The 12,310-nt window shown below is 31.2% G+C and overlaps 1 protein-coding gene across 2 annotated transcripts; it reads left to right on the top strand.

Annotated features, from left to right (window-relative positions):
* Window positions 1-830: 830 nt before the first annotated feature.
* LOC140784528 (beta-fructofuranosidase, insoluble isoenzyme 3-like) lies at window positions 831-3,528 on the top strand. 2 transcript variants are annotated; one of them, XM_073132005.1, is made up of 7 exons: window positions 831-1,061; window positions 1,394-1,402; window positions 1,497-2,353; window positions 2,440-2,598; window positions 2,699-2,946; window positions 3,067-3,160; window positions 3,275-3,528. In XM_073132005.1, the coding sequence occupies exons 1-7, from the start codon at window positions 884-886 to the stop codon at window positions 3,458-3,460; spliced, it is 1,731 nt and encodes a 576-aa protein (XP_072988106.1). In that variant the 5' UTR covers window positions 831-883; the 3' UTR covers window positions 3,461-3,528. The 2 variants fall into 2 exon arrangements, with proteins under 2 accessions (XP_072988106.1, XP_072988105.1); XM_073132004.1 differs by lacking the exon at window positions 831-1,061 and having other exon boundaries at window positions 1,346-1,402.
* Window positions 3,529-12,310: the final 8,782 nt, after the last annotated feature.

Genomic DNA, 12,310 nt, shown 5'->3' with positions numbered 1-12,310 from the left:
TCGCAAGTGGAGATAATATGGATGGAGTTGTATATATATATATATATATATATATTAATAAGGATATTAATATCTTTCTATAATTAACTTGATGATAGTTCAATTAAATTCTATCTCTTCAATTTATTTTTTACATATATCTCTTATTAGTTTAAATTGATTTAAACTAAAATTTAATAATAGATAGGAATAACAGATGGGATAGAGAATCAAATTTAAATTTACATTTAAATTTATCTCCTATAAAGGCAAAAGAATCAAAGTTAAAGTGTCTAGTATTAAATAATATCTCTTATAGTTAATGTCTAGTTATCTATCACAATCATATCTAAGAGAAAGAAATCTTAGCGTAACAAAAGAACATATAACCCGAAAGTTAGACGCACCAATTTTCTTGACCAATATACCTTTTTTTATATAATGTGATTTTGGAATTAGAAATAGGATATGAAAACTGGCTATTATAACTATTAGATTAGAATTATAAATTTTAGAGGGGGTATTGAAGTATTTGGCTAATATTAATCTTATCCTCTCAGCTCTTGAAACCACGTTTTAAATGGAGATAAAATCTGTTACTTTTATATAGAATGAAATTGCCAGCAAGATTTCTCAAATAAAGAGAAGACAGCCGTGATCTTAGAGAGTTGTCAATTATAGTATTAGATAACGACCGGATAGTGAAAGATACTCTCATTCCGATAACCACGTTTGGAAAACTCTATAAAAAAAAGAAACTAAGTTGAGTAAACTTACGCCACGCCCCTTTCTATTTCTTCTCAATATAAACCCCTCTAGGACTCTCTGTCCATCTCAAACGTAACATTTTCTTTCTCTCTCTTTCTCTCTCTATACGTCTGGCCTCTCTCTCTCTACTAAATTGATGGGCACTCCCCATGGAGTATTAGGGACATGGGTAGTGATTCTTTTACTGCATTGGTGTGGATTAGGGGAGGCATCTCATCAGGTGTTCACAGAGCTCCAATCTGTTTCGCCCGCCGTTGTGGATACCAAACTAAGGACAGGGTATCACTTCCAGCCCCCTAAACATTGGATTAATGGTATATTTTTCTGCCCTAATCCTTTCAAAAGTTTCATATAATTCTCCTCACCTTCTCCAAATGATATCATCACGTTTGATGGATACTATTTTGTCTAGCTACTGATATATATGGAGGCACACCTTAGCAGGATGTTTATGGATCGATGGACCTCCGTAATTATACATCCTGTATCTTAGTAGATATCTTTCTCCATTTGCTGATGACAGCTTTCTTGCCATATTAATGCTCTTCTTGTTGTTATATTTTATAAAAGACTTGGATTCTAACTTATATATATGTTCTCATGCATGGCTATTGATGCACTTACGTACGGATGTTGCAACAAATAGATCCAAATGGTATGCTCAATTGACTCAATCTTATATTATATATCTAATAAGTAAAACAAGAGTAATTAATATTGATATGCGTGTAAATTGCAAAATGGATTAGGTCCTCTATACTACAAAGGCATCTACCACCTCTTCTACCAGTACAACCCTAAGGGTGCAGTGTGGGGCAACATAGTTTGGGCTCACTCCATCTCAAAGGATTTAATTAATTGGATCCCTCTTGAGCCTGCGATCTATCCGACGAAGCCGTTTGACATCAATGGCTGCTGGTCTGGCTCTGCCACAATCCTTCAGGATGGCACGCCGATAATATTGTACACCGGCATCGACCCAAAAGAGCACCAGGTCCAAAACATCGCATTCCCAAAGAATTTATCCGACCCTTATCTTCAGGAATGGGTGAAGCCTGACTACAACCCGATCATTGCCCCAACCGTCAGACTTAACGCTAGCGCGTTCAGAGACCCGACAACCGCGTGGCTGGGCCTAGACAAGCATTGGAGAGTGTTGGTGGGCAGCAAGTGGAATAAGAGGGGGAAGGCTATCCTTTATCGCAGTAGGGATTTCAAGAACTGGACAATGGTGAAGCACCCATTCCACTCCGCTGTGAATACCGGCATGTGGGAGTGCCCGGATTTTTATCCTGTGGCTGAGAAGGGGAAGATTGGGCTGGACACGTCCATGCATGGCCGTGGCATGAAGCATGTTCTTAAGGTTAGCTTGGATTTGACGAGATTTGAGTACTATACAATTGGGACGTACGACCATACAACGGATAGATATTTGCCAGATGCCACAGCAATGGATAATAGTTCGGGGTTGAGGTACGATTATGGCAATTTCTATGCGTCCAAGACGTTCTACGATCCGGAGAAGAAGCGTAGGATCTTGTGGGGTTGGGCCAATGAGTCGGATAGCGTCGATGCTGATAAGGCTAAGGGTTGGGCTGGTATTCAGGTTAATGACTATAAATTTCCACGTGAAGTACCATAACTCGTAGCACTTGTTATTTTTTATTAATTCTTTTGGTTCTTCATAATTAGGCCATTCCAAGAACTATCTGGCTTGATCCAAGTGGCCGGCAATTGCTGCAATGGCCCATCGAGGAGCTTAGGACTCTCAGAGGAAAGCAAGTTCATATCCGAGATAAGATTGTTAAAAGTGGAGACTACTTTGAAGTAAAAGGAATACAAACTGCACAAGTTAGTTTATAATCAACTATTCTTAGTTTAATTATCTTGTACCATTATTCCATTTCTCTTCTTCATTGTTCACAATTTTCATTGATTTGATTATGGGCAGGCTGACGTAAAGGTGGAATTTGATGTGTCAAGCTTAAACTTGGAGAAAGTTGAACCATTCGATTATGCTTTTAGCAATGATGCACAGGCTCTCTGCAAAATAAAAGGAGCAGATGTTAAGGGTAGGGTTGGACCCTTTGGGCTTTGGGTTTTAGCTTCCTCTAATATGCAAGAAAAAACTGCTGTCTTCTTTAGGATTTTTAAAGCTGGAGAGAAGCATGTGGTCCTCATGTGCCAAGACACTACTAGGTTTGTAATTACCTCACTCATATTATCGAATCCATATAGATATTGAGTAATAATCATTTACAAGTACTAGATAACTATCACACTCTTTAATTGCTATTTTGTTTTCTGTGTACACGGAAGGTCCTCTCTTAGTCCAGACCTCTACAAACCAACCTTTGCTGGGTTTGTAGATCTTGATATAAAGAAGACCGGAAAGATATCTCTAAGGAGCTTGGTGTGAATCTTAAACTACTTTATTTTATTTCCTAATATATATATATATATAAATGTAGTTCTCTTTATTTTTATTGTTGTTCTAATAGAGATATTCTTCTGGGCTGTTTTGTAGATTGATCACTCTGTGGTAGAGAGCTTTGGGGAGAAAGGCAAGACTTGTATTACTTCAAGAGTTTATCCAAGTTTGGCAATCGGATCAGATGCTCATCTTTTTGTCTTCAACAATGGAGAAGAGAATATAAGAGTCTCAAAGTTGAAATCATGGGAGATGAAGAGACCCTCTATGAACGAGGCCTAGGAAGGAGTTATTCATGTGTTTCTCTAATCTATTTATTGGGCATATATAAAATACTTTAATAATCACAATTGTATTTTTGGTTCTCTCTAATCTTTTAGATGCACCAAGGAAACAAGCCAAATAAAAGAATATTGGAATAGGAAATATTACCTAGTTTTGCACTCTTGGATAGTGAGAATTCGAGAGAAGAGAAAGTCATGAGAGAACAATTTTCTCATATTCGGATTGAATTTTCAGGAGAGAAATAGAGAGATTGGAAGGGGCTCCCGAGAAAGGAAAGATAAAATTACTCTTTTTATATTCTAATATTTGGATAGTGTTCAACCTATATTTAGACCAAAGTTTTAGCTCAAATATAGATTAGGATAAGGATATTGAACGAAGATAATTTTTGAATAGAAGATCAGATCTTAAGGATGATCGAGTTTTAAACGAATTATGATATTTTTATTAAAGATAATTAACACAAAAATATTAAGAATTAAAAAATAAATAATTTTTTATATGTCAAATATATATAAAATTAGAAAAATTAATCTCTACAAATAACATATAACACATCATTAGTAACAATATCATTATTCACTCTTTAAATAAGCAACTAAAACCTATAAATTAACGGATATCCGTATCTGAATTTGAAAATTATATCGTACCCATATTCGAATCAGTATCCTAGTTTTTTTTCAAAAATTATGTCTACATTATAATTAAATAGAAATTTTTTATCCGAATCTAATCTGAATCCGATTTAAATCGAGTCGAATAGCAGGTTAAGTCGAAGTTAATCCGACTCATTTTCCCTTCTCTTCTCTCAATTATATCTTAATAAGATTAGTGAAAATTATTTTCCCTTCTCTTCTCTTCTCAACACACTAATACAAAAATTTGTGAAACCTTCCGTAGGGCAACTCAATTTTCTTTCCAAGAGAAAATAATAAATTATTCTATTTTTCCGTTCTTCAGAGAGAAAACAATTATAGGATAAAAAGTAAATTCCAAGTATGAGAGAAGTAGTTCAATCAGCTTACATCTATAAAGAAAAAGAAAAAAGATAAAACGGGGAAGTAAAAACACAAGCTAAAGTACTTCTAGTTTGAAAATTTACACATTACTTTAATCTAAACCACTCGTTGGGAAATGAGAGAATGAACTCTAAAATTCTAGTGCATTTATGTGGTGGTTCGTTTGATCCAAGAATTTTTCTTGAACTTGGTCTAACCATATTTAGTGACTAAGTAGTAGTTTATCTCTAACATTTCAAAAGGTGAGAAAAGAAAGAAAAATAAATTAGGTGTAAGTTTAAATTATTCTCAAATTATAAATTTATCTCCTAAAAGAACTTGTACTTATTTTTTATAAATATAATAATATTATTATGACACTAACATCTAATACTATGAGTTTTCTTTTTGAAGCATTTACACGACATATCTTTAATTTCTCTCTAAATTAAAGATTTTTTTTGCTTTTTTATGCCCCATCCAACTTAGTATGATATTGTGGGCTTACAATTAGCAGTAAAATCGGATCGGATATATGTCAATTTATATTTGGATTCATATTTTTACTCCATATATAAATTTAGATACAAATATTAGATAGATAATAAAATTTAAAATTACATCCTAATTAAATGGATATGGATACATACGGACGGAATTTTAAATGGATACTGATATAGATTTGATATATAATTAGATTTTTATTTAAATAAAAAAATATTATAATCTAAAAAATAAAAATAATAGTCATGAAAACACTTCTTGGCATTTTGTTTCCCTTTCAAAAGAGCATGCTAATTAACTAAATTTGTAGGTATGAAATAGAACAAAACACTTTAAAATTTGCACTACCAACTCCTCTTGGTCTTGATACAACTAGGGCTGGACCTAGTTGCCTCGGGTTAGATGGTGGCTGGACCATAGGGGCCCAAATCCTTTTGGTAGAATTGCACTTAGTTTTGATTTTGCATGGGATGGTTATTTTGCATAATATGACAGAATTTGCTTTATAGATGAACTCTTTTTAATTAACCTAGCTTGATGTATTTAGGTTAGCCAAACCACATTGTATCGTGGCCAACTTATAAATAAAGGTTGCCCATGGGCATGATTGGATTATTATTCTGCTAATCTAATTTTTCCTCCGCTGTTCCTCTCTATCTTCTCCTTTCAAACATCTCTTTCTCTCTTATGGCCAATGCTCTAGGTTCAACTCTCTTTCCCCCATCGTCCAGGTCGGCCTCCCTCTTTTCTGGGGAAGACCTCATCTCTCCCTCTTCTTCCCTTTTCCTCCTCACACGCCCTACTCATCACTAGCTCAAAACTAACTTTAACTCCACCTCTATTAGCCTCGCTTAGCTCCACCACCCAAGCCACAACCTCCACTGCCCTTATCCCTAAGGCCTTGTTCACATCTAGAATAGGGAGGAATAGGAATAGCAAAACCTAATTTATTATTCCTAAAATGATAGTTGTATTCTAGGAATAGCTATTCCTATGTTTACCTGTATTCTAGAATAATGTGTAATAATTATTTCTAATATGATATAAAGTGAATAAAATAATGAGAAAAATTACTATAATACACTTCAGTTTGATTTAAAATAGATTGATGGGATAGAGGGAGAGAAGCTTATAATATTATAAGTATGTAATGCATATATGAAATATTACAGTATCATGTTTTACGCACCTACCAGTGCGTATTACTATAGTGGGAGCATACATATCTATTGTGTGCTAGTACGCATGTGATACGATTCGGACTTCACCGATGTCGTCTCATGCACGGATACTCTTTAGGGGTGTCTTTGTTTCTTGTTTTAATATTTAATTCCTAAGAAAATAAGTTTTCTGTAAGTCGCGTTCGAACGCCGGTGTGAACGCCTGCATCACGTCTAGAGAGTGTGAATTGTGCGTTCGAACATTGCATTCGAACGCGATGTGAACGCCTGTATTGCGTTCGCAAATCTAGAGAAGTGGGAAATAGGTGTGTTCGGTCGCGCATTCGAATGCCTGCATCGCGTTCGTAAATCCAGATAAGAGTGAACTAGGAGCGTTCAAACGCGAGCAGGCACATTCGAATGCGGTCGGGGAAAATATATTGTTTAGCATTAATTTTGAATTGTTTGGTTAGCCTCTAAAGGATGTGGATGACAACCATAGAGTCATTATTGAATAATTGAGTTTTGCCTTGCCTCCATCGTCTTCTTCGCTCTCGTTCTCTCGATCCCCAACGATGTCGCTTCTAACCTCCCTCGACTGGCCAATCACCCTAGTTCCTTAGGGGTGGCCCTCTCCTCCCCCTTCTTCCAATCTACCCAACAGTTGCCCTAACCTTTCCATCAACCATAACCCTTCCACCACCACTTTTCACCGGTGCCATTCCATTAACGCCGGTCCACCTCCAACTACTATCATCCTAGGATCTCGTGCCTCCATCCACGGATCCTGATTAGACCTCCTGATGTTCGTCCACTAATCGGACGATATCTTGAGATCCCCATATCTGATCTGCCTGAAACTAGATTTATTTAAAAGCTCTTTTTCTGAGCTACAACATATCTAAATTTCATGTTGATCTAATGGTAGTATCTTTCGAGATCTATTTACAAAGTTCCGTGCCAGATTCAGTCCAGATCTGAGAATTGGAAGAGATCGAACTTTAGCCAAAATGGGAGATCGTATCGGCATGTAATGCATTATCTTTTGGCAAGCAATATTATTATTACCATGCTTTACTTATCTATTCGTATCTATTACTATGCTAGAAGCATACCTATGCATTGTGTGCTAGTACATATGTAATGCATTACTTTTTAGTAAGTAATATCAATCATTATCATGCTTTATTTATCTACCATCGCCTATTACTATAGTGGGAGCATATCTATGCATTGCATGTTAGTACATATGTAATACATTATATTTTGACAAGCAATATCAACTATTAGTATGCCTTACCTATCTACTAACGCTTATTACTATGGTGTGAGCGTACATATGCATTATGTGCTGGTACGTATGTAATATATTACATTTTGGCAAATAATATTAATCATTACCATGCTTTACCTATCTACTGGCACTCATTACTATGGTGGGAGCGTACCTATATATTATGTGCTAGTACGTATGTAATGTATTAAAACATTAGTTTATTTATATTACTCTTTTGCTATATTTAATCCTATATATTTCTAGTCGAAAATAATATGTTATATTTTATATATAATTATATTTAATAGTAAAAAATATTAAAATTTTATTTTACATGGAACATATTAGTTTTTAATAATTTTTGCAAAATTTATTAATATTAAAAAATTTATACTTTCATATGTTTTATTTTAGCTTAAAACATGATATTATTAATAATATTGTATCAATTTTTTCCAAATTTTCTATTTTTTTTAAGATTTAATTAGATTAATACATAGTTTAAATAGTAAATATATTATTTTATCTATGAGTTAATACTTAATTTGATATAATATTAGTTTATTAATATTATATTTTTTATGTTATTAGTACATATAAAAATTATTTTAATGATAATTTATTAAAATAATTGTTATATCAATTAAATACTATATTATTAAGAATTTTATAATATTTATATTTACAAAAGATAATATTTAATAATAACAATTCTTTTAAAATGTGTTTATTTTTATGAAATATTAAATTATTGATATTTATGCTGTTTAAATTAAATTTTATTTATTTAGTATAAAATAAAATAAAAAGATAAGAGATAAGAGAGTAGAGAGGAGTAATAAATTATGATAGGATGTTGATATGATATTTAAGTGAGAAGATAGGAGCAATGAATTATGATAAGATATTTGAAATAGATAAAAGATAAATGATAAATTATAATAAGATTTTTAAGAGAGGTTGTAGTCAAATCAAGGGTAAATTGGTAATTGGGTTAGTGCGTAATTTTGATAAATAGTATTTATATTCTAGAATATGGCTACTGTGATATTTAGCTATTATTCTAGAATAAAAAGTTATATTCTAGTATAAGAATTTTTGTTATTCCTGAAGAACAGGTGGAAGCAAATAATAAAAGTCGTTATTCCATAATACAACTATTATTCTAGAATAATAGCTAAACACTATAATAGACATATTGCAGAATATAAATACTATTTATCAAAATTATATTTTATACCACACACTAACCCAATTATCAATTTACCCTTAATTTGACTACAATCTCTCTTAAATATCTTAGTATAATTTATCACTCGTATGTTATCTCTTTCAAATATCTTATCATAATTTATTACTCATTTCTCCTTCTCAAATATCTTATCATAATTTATCACTCCTCTCTACTCTCTCTATCTCTTATCATATTCTTTTATTTTATACTAAATAAATACAATTTAATTTAAACAACATAAAATATCAATAATTTAATATTTTATAAAATTAAGCACATTTTTTTAAAGGCATTATTATTATTAAATATTATCTTCATTTTATATAATTTTGTATAAATATAAATATTATAAAATTCTTCACAATATAGTATTTAATTAATAAAATAACTTTTTTTATAAATTATCTTATTATTAAAATAATTTTTCTACCTACAAATGAAATCAAAAATATAATATTAATTAAACTAATATTGTATCGAATTAAATATTAAATCATGATAAATAATATATTTACTATGTAAACTATATTAACCTAATTGAATTTTTTGGAAAATAATAAAATAAGAAAGTTTGGAAAAAATATAATAATATTGGTAATCTCATGATTTAAGCTAAAATAAAAAAAAATGAATGTGTATATAGTTTAGTATAATTAATAATTTCATTTTGAAATAAATATGGTAATATTTAAAATTTTATAAAATATAATAAGATTTAAAATACTATAAATTATTATTATATTTTATAATATTATAAAATATTATAAAATTTTATAAATATTTATAATAATAAAGTATTATTTTCAACTATAACATATATGATTAAATGTAAACAAGGATAAATATTAATAAACTAATATTTTATAAAATTAAAATATAGTTAAATTGCATTCAAGCATTGCATATTTATCTTCCTAGCATAATATTGCATTGTATATCTATTTCCATAACATTGCATTGTATTACATATCTATTTTCTCGCATTGCATATTTATTTCTCTAGCATTGCATTGCATATTAATATTATTATTAAATATTATTTTAATTTTATATAAGTAAATATAAATATAAATATTATAAAATTCTTTAAAATAGTATTTAATTGATATAATAATTTTTTAAAATTATATTATTGTTAAAATAATTTTTGTATGTACTAGTAACATTAAAAATATAATACTAATAAACTAATATTTTATCAAATTAAATATTAATTCATAGATAAAATAATATATTTACTATTTAAACTATGTATTAACATAATTATATCTTTCTTCCTTTAAAATGATAAAATAAGAAATTTTGGCAAAAATAATATAATATTATTAGTAATCTCATATTTTAAGCTAAAATAAAATATATGAAAGTGTAAATATTTTAATACTATTAATAATCTCATTTTGGAAAGATTATTAAAAATATATGTTCCATCTAAAATAAATTTGTTATTTTCGACTACAAAATATAATAATATTTAAAATAGTATAAATTATAAAGATTATTTTTTATTATAAAATATGTAGGATTAAATGTAAAAAAATATAAATATTAATAAATTACTATTTTATAAAATTAAAATATATTCAAATTACATTGTATTAGATATTTATCTTTATAACATTGCACTGCATATTTATCTCCCTAACATAGTGATAGGTTCTACGGTAGTAAAATAATAGGCTCTGATACCAAAGGTAGGGTACGAAACGATTCTTTCAAGATCTGGTATGGAACTATTCCTTCAAAATCTAGATTTATTATAGGAAGCAGTTCGTATAATTGAGAAAAAATATTCACCAAATATTCTTTCGTAGTCAGACAATTACGAAACTAAGTGGACTCGAGCCGCAACTCCCAAATCTACGATTTTCGTATTTATGCCTTTTGTAAATTCAAACTGTAACTAGGACGAAAATACGATATAGTGTGGGTGATAGTGGTGGTGACGAGTGGAGTGGATGTTTGGGTTATGGATGATAATGGAAATGAGGGTGGATGGTGGATGTTGTTAAGGGATAAAAATGAAGAGGAAGATAAGTGGTCGAGATCCCAACGAAGAGTGAGGACTCGACAGACGAGGAAGATTAGAAGTTAGGAGAGACCTTGCCAACGGTAGAGGTAGTAGGTTGGTGAAGAGGGTAAAAGAAGATTGGGGTAGAGAAAATAGAGAGAAGATAAGAGACAAGAAATTAATAATCCAATAGCATAATAATTTTGGTTGCCATCTACACCTTTATAGATATTAGACAACAAGCCATAATAATAATAATTAACTCTAATTCTAGAAGATTCCCACCGATCGTGTTCTGTATTTGCGAACATGATACAGGCGTTCAAATGCGTTCGAACGCGCCCCCAACTGCGTTCGAAAGCGACCTACAAAAAATTTATTTTAATAAAAATAAATAACTAATGCAACAAGAAATGACCCTAACTAAATGTGTCATATTGCATTACATTACATATTTATTTTCTAGCATTATATTGCATTGCATATTTCTTTTTTAACATTGAATTGCATATTAATAAATTATTAAATATTATTTTAATTATATATATTTAAATATTAAATATAAATATTATAAAATTCTTAATAATATAGTATTTTAATGATATTTCCTAAATTATATTATTACTAAAATAATTTTTAAATATACTATTAATATTAAAAATATAATATTAACAAACTATTGCTTTATTGAATTAAATAATATACTTATAAATAATATACTTACTACTTCAAATACATATTAATTAAATTAAATTTTGAAATAATAAAATTATAAATTTGAGAAAATTTAATATAGTTTTATTAATAATCTCATGTTTTAAGCTAAAATAAAATATATGAAAGTGTAAATATTTTAATATTATTAATAATCTCATTTTATAAATATTATTAATAAATATATGTTACATGAAAAAGCGGCTTCCACCACCAATTTCCCAAGGGAATTTCTAGTGGGGAACCCCAACCCCAGCAGCTTCCACCACCATTTCCCTAAGGGAAAGGAAGAAGGATCAACAAATTAGGAACATCCAGCCCACCCGTCTAGCTTGCCTAAAGAGGAGGAGGAGGCCGACGGAAAGGAGGAGGTGGCGTGGTAGCGGCGACTTGCTGATGTAGGCAGATAGAGAGGGAGGAGATGGCGAGGGCTTACCGATGGAGGCTGACGAGGAGGAGGCCGGATGGGTGAGGGTGGGGTGAGGGTGAGCCGGTCGGGTGGGGTGAGGGCTCGAATAGGGTGAGGGTGATGGGTGACAAGTTGAGGGTGAGGGGTGAGTCAAGCAATAAGGCAATAATGCTTATCGAGCCTATCAAGCCAAGCCTGAGCAAGTCGGCTCCAACTCAGGCTCGGCTCGATATTAATTTCGAGCTGATTTTAGTTGCTCGGGCTTAGCTTAGCTCTAACCGAGTCGAGTCGGACTCGAGCTTCAGCCGATCCAAGCCCAAGCCAAGCTCGAGCTACTCGTCAACCTTGACAATCCTACTCCCTGCATCGTATTGTTGACAAAGTAAGTCCAATAAAATTGAATCTTGCTTAGTAGTCCAGTTGCCAATCTTTTGCTAGAGGAGTCTGGCTCGTGTTTCCTCGACATGTTCCCCTATTTTTAATATAATTAAGAATATAAACTGTGTAATGAATAGAAATTGTTTACATAAGTTTTTAT

This window comes from Typha latifolia, chromosome 3, assembly GCF_019914945.1.
Source record: "Typha latifolia isolate L0001 chromosome 3, TyphaL0001v2, whole genome shotgun sequence".
Taxonomy (NCBI): domain Eukaryota; kingdom Viridiplantae; phylum Streptophyta; class Magnoliopsida; order Poales; family Typhaceae; genus Typha; species Typha latifolia.
The sequence above is the reverse complement of the archived record's forward strand: the minus strand, read 5'-3'. Positions and strand labels throughout refer to the sequence as shown.